At 41.3% G+C, this 19,366-nt stretch overlaps 1 protein-coding gene across 1 annotated transcript; it reads left to right on the top strand.

The window, feature by feature from the left end:
* Positions 1–171: 171 nt before the first annotated feature.
* snx19a (sorting nexin 19a) lies at positions 172–6,636 on the top strand. The gene is made up of 12 exons (XM_083986325.1): positions 172–214; positions 1,141–2,658; positions 2,753–2,891; positions 2,971–3,071; positions 3,158–3,280; positions 3,500–3,618; positions 4,063–4,153; positions 4,244–4,388; positions 4,652–4,775; positions 5,801–5,985; positions 6,078–6,165; positions 6,398–6,636. The coding sequence occupies exons 2-12, from the start codon at positions 1,165–1,167 to the stop codon at positions 6,555–6,557; spliced, it is 2,769 nt and encodes a 922-aa protein (XP_083842451.1). The 5' UTR covers positions 172–214; positions 1,141–1,164; the 3' UTR covers positions 6,558–6,636.
* Positions 6,637–19,366: the final 12,730 nt, after the last annotated feature.

The raw sequence follows: 19,366 nt of genomic DNA, 5'->3' as shown, positions 1-19,366 counted from the left end.
GGAGATACTTTGTGATGCCTGTGTTTGCTGGCAGTTCAAGTGGACACCTACTGTAACAGCCACTTATCTCTCCATGTGGGCCGTGTGCATCTTGACCGGCAGACTGATCCAGATAATCCTTACTGGAGGATTAAAGCGTTGTCCCAGAGGAGCACGACGCACCACACAACGTTTGTGTTTTCAAGCTATGAAGCTCCAATAACAACATTTTGGGGTAATGTATGCTTTACTGTCTCCTTGCTGGTTTCACAATGGGGATCAATATTTCTGATATGTTGAGTCCCATGTAAGTAAAGATTATAGAGGATTTATACTAAGTGTACATTAGCACTGTCTGTGATCTGAGCGCAGGGATAGCTGTGTTTTCAAGTCGCACTTCTTTTAAACTGTAATTCAAGATCAATGTAAAATTCACAGACTTATTTATTCAGAAATAAGCTCCATTCACCAGCTGCAACATGAAAGAAATGCAATATGAATGCATCAATAATCACAATTTAATCATTTACAATATACTACTTGGTAAGACTTTATAATAAGTACACATCAGCTTAACATTAATAAATACTGAATTCTTCATTTATAAAGCATGAATACTTATTAGTATGTAGTTTATAAATACAGTAAGTGCTTATCAATGATGAGTAAAACATTTTAATTGTATGTGTTATAAAAGATGAATTCAGTATTTAATGCTTAACTAATGCTTAATAGTGTGTACTTATTATAAAGTCTTACCAGTCTTACTTTAATCTAAAATGGGCTGGTTTGCATAACATGTGTATTTTGATGCTAAATTATTTGACTCACTTTTGAATTCGCAACAAATCACATATTTGAACGTTGTGGTATTTCTCTCATAACTTTGGTTGGACAAAAGAAGATGGCATTTTTTTGGATCATTGCAACTGGAGATGGACAGTGTCACAAGTTTTACACACCAAATGACAACACAAAAATTAAGACAATGGCATCAATAGACCAGTGGCATCAGTAGATGTAAAACCATCGCACAACGTTTTCACGAGTTGCTTTATCATATTAGGATTTAAGCAGTGTTCTTTATTTATGCAGAGTTTATAAAGGAGTTAAAGAACACAATCCAAACCACCAATGTCTCCGTCTTATTGTTTTGAACAGGACACATTTCTCCTGCTCACTGTGATGCCTTCCTCAAAGAGTTTATATCACTGGACTTTATCAGAGCTGCTCGGGCAGCGGCGGCTCTTAGGGCTTGGAGCACTGCTGGCATGGCTCATCCTTTTCCATCTCCTAGTGAACGTGTGGCTCCTCTGCATCTTCACCAGTCTCTTGGTGGTCCTCGGGGGCTGGCTGGGGTCCCGCGCTGTCCTGGATGCAAACAGCCTTCTCCACTTGGAACATTTCTTGCCTCTTGGCACGATTAATCCACCGCTGTACTCACCTGAACACGAGTGGAGGCTGAACCACGAGATTGACAGTGCCGTCCACAAAGCCGTGCGTGACTTTGTGTCCTCGTGGTATCGTACACTGCTGCCAGAGGTGGAGGGGGAGTTTGAACGTGCGGTGCGTAATTCAATGCTGGACTCAGTGATGGAGTTGAAGGAGCGTGCGCGGAGAGTGGACAGAAAAGCACTGGTTCAGCGGCTGCTGGAGCTGTATGGCTGCCACCTGCAGAGCTACATGACAGCAAGACAGATACAGTCAACACAGACAGAGGGCATCAGTCTCTGGCAGCTGTACAGTGAAGTAGACTCCCCTCACCCAGCTGTGAGCAGTCCAGTCACTGAGCTCAGCTACTCCAGAGCACTAGTCAACCTTGTCTTACATGTGCTTGTGCCGTACCCTCAGATGGAAACCAGAACTGGAGGTTACATGGTCACGGAGCTCATCACCTGCAATGTGCTGTTGCCGCTGATAAGCAGAGTGTCTGATCCAGACTGGCTGAACCAGACCATTGTAGACATAATCACCAGGTCCAGAGAACCACAGGAAATCAGTGTGAACGAGCACCCGCCATCTGGACTGTACAGATGTCCGATCCCGCAGGACTCCTGGACCACCTGCCGGTCCCTGTCTTCGTCGTCTGAACAAGCAACCCTCTCCTTCCAGAGTACCTCCGACCTCGACGATCTGGAGAGCAAGAGTCCCATCGGTGAGTGGGACTCCTCGCAGAGCAGCATGGTAAGCCTCACGTCTGTGGAGAAATTAGAAAGCTGCCATCCAGGTTTGCTCACACCATGCAAAGTGAACTGCTGCTCACTCCCATCTGGCCATTACCCCCAGTCACCAGAGTCCAAAGGGATTTCACTGGACTCCCTGATTCAGTCAGACTCAGAAGATGAACTGACAGGAGGCTTTTGTGACTGTGGACCTCCAACAAACTTCTGCAACAGAAGCAATTTAAAGGACGAGGAGACCGTTGGCTGCTTCGGCCCTTTGAAAAATCTTGCGCCAAAGGTGATTGTGCCTGAGGACTCCCAGTGGCCGGCAGGTATAGCCCAAGAGAAATCCCCATCCTTATCCCCGAGAAGACTTTGTCTAAGCCCCTACAACTTCGATAGTCCCAACAACCAAGGTTCACCTGTGCACATCCAGAACGTGCAGATTGCTGGTACTGTTACTGCAAAGGAGCAGCGTGGCACTGGTACACATCCCTATACTCTTTACACTGTAAAGGTAACACCACCTCCTACTGCCTATAATGTTTGATTTATATTTGAATATGTTTTTTTTGATCATCACACCCTTCCCTCCACTTCCTGTGTTACAGTTTGAGAAAGTGGCTGAAGCAGAAAACGGTTCCTCTCTGCACTCATTGACCGGTCACGCTGTCAATCGGAGATACAGCGAATTCCTCAATTTACAGGCGCGTTTGGAGGAGAAGCCTGAAGTTAAGAAATTAATCAAGAGTAAGTCTGTTTTAGATGGCCTCAAACTTTAGTCTATCAAGTCAGATATGTTATTGATAGTTAGTGTTCTGCATTTCAGATGTCAAAGGTCCAAAGAAAATGTTCCCAGACCTCCCATTTGGCAACATAGACAGCGAACGGGTTGAAGCCCGTAAAAGCCAACTGGATGTGTTCCTTAAAGTAGGTGTGGGGATCATATCATCATATCACTCTGCACGATCAATATGTTTTTTGTACTCCTGTAATTTGATCGATTTTTTCTACAGCAATTAAGCAGCATTCCTGAGACAGCCACCAATGAGGACCTGCAGGAGTTTCTGTCTGTCAACACAGACAATAGTAGTACATATTTTGGAAGAAAGCCTTTTGGCAAGTCAAGAATTGATAAGGTAAGAAAACATCTGTATAGTGGGGCTCCAATGAGGACCAAGAACTGTGATTATAAGAAAGTCTGAAACTTTGAAATGATCACAATACAGACTCAACAAAGCAAATCTTTTTGAAACACATCAGCATAAAAACTGGTCTGTTGATTTCCAATTGGTCTTTTCTTTCAAAAAGGATGGTTTACTCATCTCATGTCTTCTCCAACTCGATTTCCATTACAGATGATGGAAAATGCATTAGACACACTGAAGACAGCGTTCCCTCATCCTGAGCCCCTCAGTCCAACAGAAGACCTTGAGGGAGATGCTGATGGAAGAACGATTGACAGCAGGAAATACAGGTGAGGGTTCGACATCAGCCCTAAATAAGTTTTCTTTTTCCTGTGGCCCCTTAAGAACAAAGCAGTGTCCACATAACCTTCCTCTTCAGGTTGCATTGGTATATGAGCTGTGCACACTCTTGAATTAGGGCTGAGGGTTAGGGCTTTGGGATTTCAAAAGAGATGGATCATAGAAATATATTTGCCAAAAGTGAAATCTAATTTTGTGCTGCAGGGATGTTTTTCCTTTTTGTCTTTTTCCTTTAATCATCTCTGACTTCTTAGATTTGTTTTGAGATCACCTGGGGGCTCCCAGCTCACAGGCCACTGATCACGCTTCTGTCTTTCAATTGATTAAACAGTCAGTTCACTTCAGTACAGTATGAATCAGTGCAGGTTGCTCTGGCACTCTGTGTTGTTTCTGATTCTACTTTGGGACTTCTGGTTTTGTGTTTCATGCATCAGGAGACTCATGTTCCCGAGCAAAATTTCCCCGTCTCTCAATATACCTGACCTCCATCCTAAAGTGACATACTGCTTCAGTGAAGGCAGCGCTGTGAGTTACCTTACTGTGTTTATCATCTCTGATGGATAAATGTGATTGTGAAATGGCCACATTTTCACTTTGTTTATTATGACTCTTTAGGTCCTGAACGGTATGCCGCTGTCCGGCCTGGAGAACTTTGTCACAGAGCAGGAAAGACTTTTATGTCTGTTGAATGGGAAAGAGACAGCCAAGAAGGACCATGAGCAGCCTGGCAAAGACAAGAGGACTTCAGGGACAGGTTACAGTAAAATTGACAGTTTTATAGTCTTAGTTAGACTTACTTAGTTGTATCCTGTGTTGCAGTCTTAGAGCTATAAGACGTAGTAACACAGCATCACCACTGGAGTGCAGCAAGAGTCCACTGTTTGTTTAAACACAAGCTGAGAAGTCCTAGGCTAGGCTAATAGTCGCTCTCCATTGATGAGCTTCATTTGTATCTCGTGTTTTACAGGATCCTATGGTTGTGTTATTAATTTATTGTTGCTGTTTATTTCATATGTACTGCAGACACAGCTGTGGCAGATGTTGCTTTGAACATCCTGTGTCTACTGATGAAGGACCAGTGGAGTTGGCTGTGCACTGAGAACATTCAGAAGACCATCAGGCTGCTCTTTGGCACCTTCATCGAGAGGTCACTGTTTCTTATAATGCACATTTACACATTTACAGCAAGTGATACAACTTATATAAATATAAGAGCGCAGGCCTGTTTCAATGGCAGCATGTGCCACTTCATTATGTTTCTTTCATCCAGACCAGGGCCATTGCATAGGGGAGAAAGGTGGTGACAATAGGGGCCCACAGCCCAGTAGGGCCCACAAAACCCCCCAGTCGCCTAATGTTTCTATGACTAAATTATTCTACATATAACAATGACTAATACTCATACTAATGCTGCATCAGCATCAAAACAAAACCACAAAACATGCAATATTCATGAAATACCTTTTATTTTCCAAGCCTGCCTTCTTTTTAAAAAATGGTTTTGCCCATGCTGAAGCATCGCCCCTGCAAAATCTTGAGACAGTTGTTAGATAATGTAGCACAGACAGGTTACTAGCACTAGCTGAAAGAACAGAGAAAGATATAAAACATAAATCTGGTTACCAGTCTATGAAAAAGTGACAATGGAAAGCCAGGGGGCAGGGGCTCACTTCAGATTTTTTTCAGGGGGCCCAAACTTCCTAGCAGTGGCCCGATGCTGGGTCCATTATGACAGCTTCATGAGCTACAAAGTAATTGTAGGCAAATTATTTTTTCTTTTCTTGAGATGCAGTGCCTATGTCTTACTGTGAACATAACTTTAATAAACAAAGACTTGTCCAGAATTACTGCTGGGTTTGTTTCGCCCTACAGTCTGTGGGAACTGTGCTTTTCCAATCTCTGGTGTGTTGCCGTCATTAACTCATTATACTGGCCTCCATTTTTGGACTTGACATAGGCCCCTGGGAGTTTTATGGTTCACTAAGCATGTCAGGAAATAATGGCCACGTCTCTGCAATGTTTTGAGACTTCTTCAATTTCCTCCCCTAAATTACATGTCTTTTACTTAAAACATGTTTATGCACTTATTTGTTGTTCTATGCAGAGGTTAATATCTAAAGAAAAGCAGGCAGCTCAACTTAGATTAAACTAAACTACTGACTTTTGTCTCAGATGGCTGGATGTGGGAGTTGCGCACCTTACCAGTGCCCCCTGCTGGGTGATTTACCTGCAAGTGCTGCAGGAAGCTGTGTGGCCAGGAGGCACGCTACCTGCTCAACCACGGCCGGAGCGCAGTGCAGCGGAGAGAGAGGAAACTAAAGAGCAGTGTCTGGACTGTCTAATGCAGCTGCTTCCAGGTACGTAAGAGCTGGAGTCAGATTGTTTTCTGTTTATTGAATTCCTTTAAAATGATCTTGTCTGGTTTGTGCCATTGTTTGCACTTGTAAAGAGCTCATCACTGACATGCTGGGCAGTGAGAAGTACAGACTGAGTCTGGAGACGATGCTGGAGTCGTTGCAGGACTATCAGATAAACAAGTGAGTCAACAACCAAAGTGTTGAATAAATATGTGTCTGACTCTGTCTGAAAGTCAGTTACACACAGCTTTGTCACTAACTAACAGACTACAGACTACTAACAGACTATAGATGAAAAGTTAGACATAAATATATCTTCTGTATCAAATGATTTTGACATTCAAGCATATGTTTGGATACCAGTAGATACCAGTCTGTCTGTCATTAACCATGTTGCTATAACTATGTGCAGGCATCTGATCTACTGTGTGTGTGACCTACTGCTGGAGTTTCTGGTGCCCGAGTCGTGTGACGAGGCCTTTCAGAGGTCTCTGCTGCAGAGCCTGGCTAAAGACACTGACAGAGACAATCCTCCTCATTACTCTCCTCACATGAGATCTGCACACGACTGACACACAGTTGGAGGCAGTTCCTGGATGATGTGCAGTACACATACACATTTATAATGGTCAGTAAAAGCATCAGTTTTTACCTGATTGATCATAAACAAAAAGCTGCTCGTTCGTCATGTGCCCTCCTTGTGACTCACTTTAACATGAAGATGAGAGGACACGTGACTTTTTCTGAAACGCCAGTAAAGATGTGTATAGAAAGTTTACATAGATTCTGAACATGTCAAATATACAAGATCAATCAGCTGTGGCTGGACATTATGTTCCCAACATGAATTCTGTATTGCTGCCGTCCCTGCTGAAGCCCGTAGGCTCCACACATGTTGAGCATTTCAGACTTGATTGTCTGATACTAAGTTGCATAATGGAAAAATTGTTATTTTGAATACTCAGACTAAATGTTCAGTTTTTCAGTTTTGGTTCCAATATTCTTGTTATGTAAAATCACATATTGTACCCTGGTACTGTACATTGATTGATATCTCACACTCATCAGTGCAGCCGGCGCCTTCATTGTGATAAATATCAGTGAAATCAGCTGTGAGACGGACGGACTGAGGTTATGAATGGTTTCACCTCTGATGGAGGTTTGTAGGGACAGAGACCTTAGACTACTTTAATTATTTAAAGACTGGTGTCCTGAATCATAAACGTGTGTTTTATCTTATTGGCTAAGGTGTTTAAGACGAGCATATTACATTTGAGCACATCTGTTTCTATGGTAACAGTGTGTGTAGTGTGGCTTTACAGTACATCTTGAAAACTGGATTACCATTGTGAGATCTTGTACTGGCACCAGCAGTGTTGTGTCCAACCACAGCTGACCACCGTCATAACATCCACAGTGTAAACCTCACTTTTACCTGAGAGTCTGTGGGAAGTGAACCCTCCTAGAATATAACAGACCATAATAGTAAGAGTATGATTCCCTGTATGAAAGATTTGGCAGATGTACTTTCAATGATTCAACCAAGATCCCAGACTGATATTTCATTGATGAACATGATTTCACTAGACTTGGTGCATACACTGTTGTAGTCTTCCCAGGATCTTTTGATCCTGAGCAGCCTTTGAAAAACCCTGCACAGACCATTTTCTTTGATGAGGCTGTAAAAGCCTGAAAGATTAACACCTCACTGCATGATTCATGAAATCACTGTGAAAATGTTCCTTTTTTATTTGATTTAAATGGCAAATTATGAAGCATGTTTTCATGTTTTTTTTTTCTTTTTTTAAATCATATTTATTTTAGGCTGACACCACTTGAGGTATCACTGGAGATTGAGATTTACATTCTGTTGCTATTTATTTTATTTTAAGACATACTTTAACCCTAGAACACTAACGTTACAAAAAGTAACATCATCACTAACGTCGGGTATTTTTTACCCGATATAATATACCCATAAAAAAATATTTCTCACCAAAGTATATTAAAATACAACAATACATGGCAAAATTGAAGTACACTTCCTTAATTTTCCACTATACAATGTTTCACAAAATGAAAAAAAGGTATCATGGTGACCCTATAAAAAAATGTCCAAAATTTGTGATTTTTTTTTTTTTTTTAACAAAAACTTCCTTAAAAAAAAAACTAATGGAGCTGGGACTTTGTCCTTCAGACCACCCATTTGTGGGACATTTGAGCCTTATTTGGTGGAGTAAAAAGAAAAAAGAAACATTTTCAGCATCACCAGAAATGGTGGCCAGATTTAGATACATAAACACTAACGTCGGGTGAAATCCACCCGAACATGTGCCTGCTGAAAAAACTAGGAATGGGAGCAGGGTAACATGCCTACCTTCAATGACATCAGTGAGCAGTATGAAGCTACCCAGGGACCCATGAAACTCAGACAACAGCAACATAATGAAAATTATGAAACAATAATTTCACGGGTGAAAATCACCCGACGTTAGTGTTCTAGGGTTAAAGGTTTTAATATCACGGTTGATGTGCAGTTGATGACATGTGAAACTTTGTCGGACTTTGTGAATATTATAGTTTCAGAAACAGGGAGAAATGACCTTTTAAACTCTGCAGACACAAATCCCTGGGGATTGCACTACACACTGCAGCGTCCCACTGTGTGTCCAGTGCAGGGATGTGATGATGTGCCAGAGATCAGCACAGTGCAAACACTGAGCTTTCTACTGTGAAAAATTGGGATTTACCTTTTAGTGAGACTGAAGTGCACTAATATTTCCCCTCTCTTGTCCTGTTTGCATTGCTTATAAACTGTATGTGCACTGTGCCATAACATGTAGATGTCTTATAGGGAAGATCACTTCAAGGTTCTCAGATAAAAATGATGCTGCAGTCACTTTATTACAAACAAGCTGAAAATAATGTGATATGGAAAACATTTTTTAATCATGTTTTATTTAAAGTTTTGATATTCATAGAGAAATATATCTGTGGTTTTGATTTCCAAATATCATGTCAATGTAGTTTTACATCTCCTCTGCCAGTCTCCTCTCTGGAGCTGTAGTAACAACAGATCAGTCAGCCAATCAGAAGAGAGGAGGCTCTGAGACTCCCCTCTGATTGGCTGACTTCTTTTCTTGAGTGAGTGAATGAATAGGAATACAGCTTATCAGGTAAACAGAGAAATTAGATCCTGCAAGGTTGGATGCTGTGCTGAGGGTGACTGTTATTATCATGGCATCAAAATGTCAAGGCTCAGTCTGAATACAGGCTGTGCACATTTCTTTGTGGACTGAGGCTTTGACATTTTTCACAGTTTTAATATAAAACCTAGACCTGTTTTATAATTTTAAATATATGGACATCTCATTTTATATATTATGTGACTTTTTTGTCTGCACTGGTGATCACAAATAACACAATGAAGAATCAAAAGAACTGTCATCTATTTATTACTTTCTGTGAGTTAAAGAGACATTTGTGAAATTATGCAGTTTGTTGCAAAAATGTTTCTCTTTCATTTTATTGATTTTTCTTTTTTTTAAACAGTTCTTAAGGTGACGTTGTGAAGGGAGTGGACACAATAACAGGAATACCTGACGACACTGAACAGGAACTTCAGTGTCAATCCACTCCCTTTGTTTCCACGTGTTAGTTCAGAAAGACTTTATGAACTGGATCTCAGGAACATTTATCACAGCTCGCTTCCTTTCTCATGATATCATGGGCTGATACTGGCCGGCTCCCACCTCTGTCTCATGCTTTGGGACTTCACTGGCAACCAGAGGAGACGAAAACACTCAAGATTCATCGACGGTGGCCCCATACGTCTCAAAGTCAAAGCAGCTGTAATTTCACCACAAATCTCTCAATGGGACAAACATCTGTGAAGTTTCACAACTACTCTCTGACTGACATGTGGAATGCCACAATCTTACATTCATCAGCTGTGTTTTATAAATTGTGTTTATAAATGTACATAATGTAAATATATTGCATTTCATAAGTTTTACTGAACAATGAAGCTACTTGAAATAGCCTCACTTCTTTAGATAATGCCATATGCTTTGTGTAAATAAGGAGACTGTTTCTCTTGTCTGGCTGGTTGCAGTTTGTTTAGAAAACTACATCTTGATTAAATAAACACTAAAGATTTTACAATATATTAGTTAAGAGTATGCTCAGAGTTCAGACCTTATATTATCAATTATAAATTAGTTCTAGGCAGCAGGATTTATGTCTCTGTTGTCAAGTCAGCCTGTAACAAACTGGGTTAGGTTTAGGGTCAATGTTCATGCTTTTCCTTCATTCTTCCATAGCAGAGATGTTCACATGTCACATAAAATAAACACTTGTAACAAGTGTTTGAAATGAGCTTTATTTAGTCTTTCAGACACTGTTTAGTGTGGTATTTTTCCTCTAGCACCACCATGAGGTTCAAATTTGTTGTGACTGTAATCTGTCAATAACTATGTGCAGTCAGTGTGTTGAGTGCTAATTAGAAAAAAACAACATTTTGCCTCAGAAAGTTGAATCCAACAGTAATATTACAGTGGCCATATTCATGCCAACTTTGCAGTCATTTCATGGTGGGTGTTTTAGCATATTGATGTTAGCTCAGAGCTGCTAATATTTCCGTCAACTCTTGTTTTAACTACATATTTCCCCTCAGTTTTCAACATGTCAAACCTCTTTCCAACAGCTCTGTATGGGGATTTTCATTCTTCGTTCTACAATTCATTTTCCATTCTTTAACAGCAGGAAATACTCTGCAGAGAAATACCAATGAAAGTAGGCTAATGACTGCAGCCAGTGCCATGTAGCTGTTATTATTAGGAGTGCTTCTTTTTTTTGATTTGACATTGTTTTACAGATGTTTGTCATTAATGACTCATTGGTCTTAAGCGTCCCTGGGTGTGTGCTTGACCCCTGCTGCAGACAGATGTTAATGTTGCCTGTTTATTCACAGTATCTTTTGTCTTGTATTAAGGGCAGTGTGGATATTGTTTCTTGCTACTATTTTAAGATACAGTGGGGTCCAAAAGTCTGAGGCAGATGGGAAGATGGTCTGGGACCCCACTGTGTTTGGTAGATTAATTAGCCTGTAAAACACATGTTCAGGAAATATCTCCCCTGGATGAGGCTCACACTGTCTCACAACAGCGGAGGAAGAGGGGAAATGAGACAAAACGCTGCTTTTGATCATGATGCCCAGAAACATGTTCCACTAACATGATGATGATGATGAATTATACTCCCAATGATGACAGATGTGCTGTATATGTGTGCAGTATTTGGGGTACCAGCCAGAGTTCACACTATGCTCACTGACCGCAGCGGGTCCCACCTTTAAACCACAGCACTGACAGTCCAAGTAAAGTGGACCAACAGCTGCAGTATGGTGGAGAGCATAGGTTTTATGGGGGAATTCCACCTTTAAAAGATGAATGTACATTCTCATGCACATTTGTGCACACACTTCCAGATGGAGCGATTACTCAGAGCGGAGGAGAATCACCAGTTGAGGTTAACAAGAGTGTCTGTGCTGCATCTGAATTTCGAGGTATACCTCGGCTTTGTTCCCTCTTGCTGCTGTGACCACAGAGTGTAATTAGAAACAGGATTACAGTCGAATCTTTGCCGTTCGCAGGTGTTGTCGTTTTCAATAACATCCAACAGCAACATCAGAATATGACGTGAGTAACAACATAGAAACACCCCGTCATTCCCCGTGTAAGCGTGCCTAACTGCGTCTGACCTTTAGATCAAGTGAGTCTGGTTCCTGTTAGCTGTGGAGTGTCCTCTGCTGCACAGTGCACATGTGCATTTCGGCCTTTCAGGAACTCTGACACCCCGCCTCAGTGCCCTACTTCCATCTACTTAGACTGGAAAGAAACTCAGATGACCAAGTTTTCTGGAAGACAATTACATATTTTGATCAGAATATGACTTTATCCAATTGAAATCCTCCCCTCCACCCGTATTTTAGTGGACTGTTGGTAGTTAACGTCAAAGAGGGGGAGGTAGCCAAACGAGAGGTAGGCGGCCGTGGTGTGAGCGTACTCAAGTGTGTTACAATTTAAAAAATCCACTTGTGATAAGCAGAGGGAAAAATATGATACCTCAGAGCAGGGAGGAGTGAAAAGGGTGATGCTGACCACCTCATGACCCCATCTTGGGACAACTGTCTGAGTCAAACCATCAGTCACTCTCAGTTCTGGTAACTGTCCACCTCTAATGACTCTTGACCTCTTGGCAAGTTCCCTGAAGGTTCATCAGGAGTGTCTGCTCACTCAGCACCGTGTTTTAAAGCCTGTTTCAATTATGACTGATACAATGTTACAGCATCTTGATTTTTTTCAACACAGATTTGTGTTACAGATGTTTATGTTGCTTTAGTTTTCTGCCTAATAAACAGAAATGTTTGCCATGACCGAAGATGAAATCGCCTGAAATTGACTGTTTCAGCCAGGAAAACATTTATATGTCTAATTAGTTGCTGTTATTGTTTTTTGTCAGCACAGCAGGATCCAGTCCAGGGGTTTATGTTTGGGCTGTGAGTCAAACCTTTCATTTCCATTTTGAATGTATATTTGCCAGTTGTTGCACAACAGAGGTTTTGCCATTCAGAACTCACAGGGAGCTCATAAAAACTGATGCACTGTTGAGTTTAACTTAACCAGCAACATATGATGCAGTTAGAAACCAGCCATATCATTAATATACTTCTCGTATAGGCTTTCTTGCGCATGCAGAGCAAATATGTGAGCAATGACATAATGCGAAATGTAAAAAGTCAGAAATGTTTGGGCCTCTTCTGAACTTGAAATTCAATTTGCAAATACTTTTGCTCAACTCTGCACAAATCTGTATTCATTATTGACCAAGTGTTTCTGTTTCTTCTTCATCCTCCAGAGCAGTATTTCTCCCCTCGGTCATTGCTCTTGAGTCAGCAAGTGCAGAGTTGCCCTGGAGCTGCTGAGGAGTCAGTGTCTTGCCTGGTCACACTAAGTGGAAACTAAACTTTACTTTCTGCAGCTCCCTACTGTTCCACATCCAATCAAAACAGACTGAGACGTTTTGACAGGCGTCTCCCACTCAGGTCAAGGTGCTCTGTCGGGTATGTGTTTCGAGGGTGGCATGTATTTTGTGTCTGCCACAAATTACCATGTCAGAGATCTCAAAATAGTGCAAGTCTCTGCAAGTTTGGTAAAAATGTTCGGAGATTACTATCTGTATCTTTACTGCTTAGTCTGTACTATGTAATTAGCGGCTGTCATTGGGCAAACTGCAGAGCTCTGTCACCAACATGATGCTCACTCCCACTGCTCCGACTTATGTAACTACTGGTACTGTTTTTTGGGGGGGTGTTTCTTTTTTTTTTATCACTTGTGCCAGAGACAGACTTCAGGTGCCTTTGTTGAAAATCTTATAAACTACTGTTTCTCAACCTCTCACCTCGTTAGCACATGTAACCCTGACGTATTGTATGTCTCAGATTCATGGAGCCCCGAGGAAGCTTACTGTAGCTCCAAAGCACCTGACAAAAGGAGAACATGTTTGAGAAAAGCAGCAACTCTAAAGTAAAACATCATTTAAAATCAGGCCTGGATGGAGATGACGAGGGTCATGTATCCATCTCCTCGAAGAAAAACACAGCCTTTTGTTTTTGTAATGAATAATTCTGACTCACAATCAAATAAACCAACAATTGGCAATTTTATTTCTGATGCCTGTACAGTTTCTCACAGATGTGCTTTTGCAGTTTGCAGCTGTGCGAATGTGCTGAAGAGGGGACTTTCTGTCCATTTTTGTTTTTTGCTGACCAGCTGTAGAGCTCCTCTTCAGACTCCTTACTCTTTATGATTAGTGAAGGAATGTGTTGCCTTTTTCTTTTCAAACCCAAAAACTAAACTTCCTAACCCTAAGTCCAGTTCTGAGTCTGAGTGCAAAAAGTATCCTGTTTTAGTTAGCTCAGTATTTCAGAGCTTCAATGAGCCATATTAGGTCAAACCTGTTCTTTTAGTGGACTGAAATATTTGTGTTCATACCACTCTGCTATTGATGTGTCTCCCCTGCCAACACATGTTAGGTATAACTTTTATTGCTGTATAAATAAGTCTATAAAAGTTATATTTTGCATGCAGAGATAGTGCTGCAGCCTCTTGACAGCATCTGGCTCAGGGTGATGAAACCAAGCACGTCAGTGTGAATTCTCTGTTTCACCTGTGAACGGACGATAGAGGGGAGAGAGGAGAGAGGTGCCCCTTGAAATTCAACATTATGCAACATGCTTGTAAAATCATCCCCTCCCTCTTTGTACACTTTCTTTACATGACAGTAGTTACAGGCCATACCTCAAAGGACGTGTAAAAAACGACACCACCTGTCATCTTTAATAAGTAGCCTTTGTAGGCCTTGGGCAAAAGCTCACGTTTGGAGTTTTGTCTGTGTAAGCCTATGGTGTAAGCAGGTACGACGTGGCTGTCACAGGGCTCCTGGTTAAAAAATGATCATTTTAAACAAGTCCACGCAGCATAAGAAAGACCGATGTGTGAGGTTGTTTCAAGATACAGGCAGCAAAGTGATTCAGGAGGGTTGATACAGCATGATAAGAAAGCAGCAGCATTACTTACTGTGTTAATCAACTGTACTTGGTCACTGTAGCCACTGTAGGCAAGATATTGTGTTTTATTACACACATTGCAACAATATAATGGTATTGGCAAAACTGAGGGGGCACACTGGGTCATTTTTCCAGCAGTGAATGAAGATGAGAAAGCGTGGGCACTGTAGATACTTAATCAGACTCTGGGAAGATATTCATTTGACTTCTATCCAGGAATTACACCAAGCCGTCATTAGTTATCCTGACCTCTATGGGCAGAGAGCAGACAGAGGTATGTGAGCAGTGCTACAGTATGTGTGTAAATCAGTCCTGTCGGTAACGTCACGGAAGAATGCAGCTTTCCACTGAGCCAGTTAAGAGACTTGATATTAGCAACATGTGGTGCAGGATAAGAATTGAGTAAATGCTCCACAGAGCTGGCAGAGGTAAAATCAATTTACAGTTTGTTTTGATGATGAAATAGCATTTTGGATTTTAGTTTTTAAAGGACATACTCTTTACTATAATTACTTTTACATTTTTGACCCAAAATTAGCTTTGTAAGTCACCTGGGTGCATCACACTGTCGATCCACAACTCATACAGTGGGAAGGCTGCTGTAGGCGGTAAATGAAGGCGTGAAGACAAACTTCTGTGCATTACTGTGCAGCTGTGAAATAAAATACAAAGGTGGCTTGTTCCAGTGGCTGAATGTAATGTCATCATCAACAGACAACACAAGTTCATGCAGAAACACTTGTTGTGTGACCAGGTGGTGTTTCTAAACTGACAGACTGACATAAACATTTAAAGCTTTGTGATCATGAGACTGATGCACATTTCTGACTACAGGTACAAACTGACAGCTTGGTTAAAAATGTACATTTCCTTATTCTCATTGATTTTACCGTTGATTTCAATTAGGCAGATAATAATTTCTTGGTCTGTGTAACAAATCACAACATCTACAAAAGCTTTCAGTGATGCGTTAACAGTGGTCATCATCCAGAGCATCAAGAGCATCTGACCCGTTATGAACTGAGACCACGTCACATCTCACCGTCACCAATATTAGCAAAAAATTACTTTTTCTAATTTTATCAGCCTCTGTATGACTCCAGGAGTCAAGTCCTCACACTTCTGTGTGTGAAGTGACCTGGGTGAAATGAGGGGTGAAATTACTTTATGGGGGCTTTGGGACTTCTGGGAAATGGCCGTAATTGGATTTAGACTGTGACTGCTCTCCTGAGGTGTGAGGCAAAGGCTATGAAATACCAGCAACCAGCCTGGGATCACATTTTTTAGCAGAAGTACCACTGGTAAACACCTGTCCATTGTGTTGATACACAAAATAAGATTTACAACACTATTAACACTCTATCAATGTTGAAACTATCTTGTTAAAACTGAATGACTTCACACCAGGGTGAAGATACTTTTTTAAGGCTCTTTGTAAACGAGCCGTGCTGAAGTGCAGGGACGTGACGAGGAGGAGCTGCTGCTGCTGTCGCACATTAAACATGAAAAAACATATGACAGCTGACAAAACACAGAGTGACCACACTGAATCCAGTGCTGACACAGGACTGCAGTCACTTCATTGTCTGTCAGGGATTAATTCTACCATCGTTCATTTGATCGAAACTGACGTAACACAAACTAGGAGAGCTCTGTGTGGGCTGCATGCCAGCCACCAGAAGATTTGGTTGAAAGACTCTGGATAGAGGGGGAACAGCAAAATCAACCACAACTGTCCTTCTTATTCATGATCTACACAGAAAAACATTTTTCAGGTCTTGTATCACAATAGATACATGAGGCTAATGTCAGATGGCTAATGTCAGGCATTTAGCATGTTTATAATTACAAATAACAACTTGTGGACCACTTGACCACAATGAATATAAAGTAGTTTCATGACTGAGCCAAAGAGTCCCTTTGTTTGCATCCATCTGCATGCATTTATGAAGCAATATGTTGAGACTGTATCTCAGGCAGGGATGATGAGGGGAGAAACCAGACGTGGTTTCACCTTCTCCGTTCTCCCTCATGTTGAGTCAGAGGGTTTGCTTTAACACTTGGATGCACAGTGGGACTTTTCCTTCTTCTTGGACCTCTGCTCTCTGCCACAAGTCGGAAAGCTGTGAGACCTGCGAACAGACATCAGCTGCTCTTCACTCTTTAAGTGCCTCTGACATTTGGGCATCTCACTGAGATTAAACAGAATGGATGTCATGAACACGTAAGGACTTGCCACCACTTTTTTTTCCCAGTGCATCAGGTTTGAAACACAATACATGTATTTATAATAATTCATATGTTCCATAAGCGTATTAGTGACTTCCCTCGCTTATTTCTCTTATTGCATGTAATCTCCTCTGGACAATCTTTTGTGGTCCACCTTATTATTGTAGAAGATGAGTCAACCCTGCTATCCCCCTGTCAGGCCTCCACTGCAGGCAGTTTTAAAGTTGGCGTCAGTAAACCCATGCTGGGTTATGTAACACCTACAGAGGTGGCTGTTGATTTATTGTACAGGTGTTGGGAGGCTCAGAACTGGTGGAGCTCCAGTCATAAAACAATGCTAGGGGCATGTTAACCAACGAGCAGGGTCAGGACACACATGTGGACAGGTGGAAAGTCACGTTATCCTTCACTCTCATGCAGATGGAAACTCAGATTTCCATACACAAACAGTTATGTAATGATTACAGCATAATAATAAAAAAACAGCATTGCATTAGAAGCAGCAAGACCTCACAGGTCGGTGGGTTTCAACAGGACTTTTTTACATTTTAGAGGATTGTCAGTTGTGTGTAGTCAACATGAACTCTCCATGTGTCACACAGCATCCACGCATTCATCAGCTGTGCAGATGGTCCCTGCTGCAAAGCCCCAATCTCAGCTGACACAGGCCGAGGGCAGAGTTCACCTCGGACAGGTCACCAGTCGATCACAGGGCTGACATGTAGACAAACAACCACACACACTCACATTCGTACCTATGGGCAATTCCAAATCACCTATTGAACCCTCTTGCTGTGAGGTGACAGTACTAACCACTGTACCACCACCTCGTTATTATTCAAGTTCTGGTTCATATGTGGTCACGGGTGGAAATCTTCAATATACAATTACTTTTATGTTTCAGTTTCCTGTGAATCCCTTTTACATCCAGTGCAGCAAGTGCCGACTCCCAAAAAGAGGTGACTCGTGATATGAATACACATTGATATAATACGTCTAAACAATGATTTAAGAAGCATAGGGGCCAGACTATTTCATCTTTTGACTGGGGACCAAGATTTTAATGACCATGCCAATAATATCAGTATTATAACCATATATGTAATGACATAAAGCTGCAGTAAAGTGAAGACCACTGACCAGAGTTAAGCATGTTTAGTCCTTCTATAATAACACACTGTCAGCTGAACAACTCTATCACCTCAATGTAAGTTTATTAAGTGAGTTAATCACAACCCACGAATGTCCTTTCCCAACCCCTTTCCTGAGCTCTGTAGTATAAATCTGTTCATGTACTTATTAAGATATTAAAATTATTGCACAGTCAGCACAAATTTTGTGGTTTTGAAGATATATGATCTTGTTTCCTTAGTCACAGAGCCAGGGCTGGAAGCCAGAAGAAAACCTGCAGATTAGTCATGAGAAGTTCAAATGGTGGGAACTCTGAATCGGGCGGAGAGGGGGATCCCTGGCGTCTCAGCAGAACTGAGTGTTTCCAGGTCTGTTTTAGGGGTGACGAAGCAAACTGGGCTCTCAGTGAGGGATGTAAAAGCTTTTGATCAGTCTAGAGCAGACCTGCTGACTGAGGCGGGATCAGATCCTGATTTAGGTCAAAGTGAAATATTATCCTCTTGAGATAATCTTGATCTTCAACTTCCAATCTGTTTAATTTGAACAATTTGCAGTTTCACCTTGAGGCTACAGATTTTACTGTTTTTTTTAGTTTTTTTTAACAAACAAGAGAAAAATTTATCAGACACAGATAGTTTGTCATTAGAAAATGTCACATTTTGGTACAAGCCCGCACAAACAACTTGTAAAATACCCAGAAATTTAAGCAAAGTGAAGACGGAGAATGTGGGTCGATTCTCTGGGCCGACCAATCCTAATGATGGATTCAACAACCTACAGTATTGCCTATAATCAGTTCTTGGGTGAAAATTTTATTTTCAGAGATAATTAACTGTACAACATCTCAATTTGCATTTGAGGACAAAGTACCAAATGCTGTGCAATTGTACATATATTTTGTAGTGCTTGTTAGGACTTTAGCTAAAGGTCGATACAATAGTTGGAGAAGCAGTGGTTTGAAACAGATTTGAAGGAGATAACTCAAAGTGAAGAGTAACGGGTTCAGACGGATATCAGCTGTGGAAAGAGGAGGTCACCTTGTCTTTCCACAGCTTGGTGTAGAAGGACATTAAAATACTGCAAAGACTGGGGGGTGCTGATACTCATCATCTTATTTATTAACTTATCTCATAAATAATCTTATTTAGAAGAAGAACTTCAATCTTGTGCAATTATTCACTTTGTTACTGACTTCATACCAGTTCTGGGTCATAAAATGCTTATCCCTTTTACTTGACAGAGGTCAATGGATTTCACTCTAGTCCAAGTTTGACTTTGGCAAGCCGGCAAATTCCCTCAATGACTGAATGTCTGCTGACCCTAAAAGAGGTTGTGCGTTTTTTTTTTTTTTTTTTTTTGCTCTCATTTCTCTGGAACGCTAGAACTGGAAAT

The sequence above is a fragment of the Trachurus trachurus genome (genome assembly GCF_905171665.1).
Source record: "Trachurus trachurus genome assembly, chromosome: 14".
Classification (NCBI taxonomy): domain Eukaryota; kingdom Metazoa; phylum Chordata; class Actinopteri; order Carangiformes; family Carangidae; genus Trachurus; species Trachurus trachurus.
The sequence above is the reverse complement of the archived record's forward strand: the minus strand, read 5'-3'. Positions and strand labels throughout refer to the sequence as shown.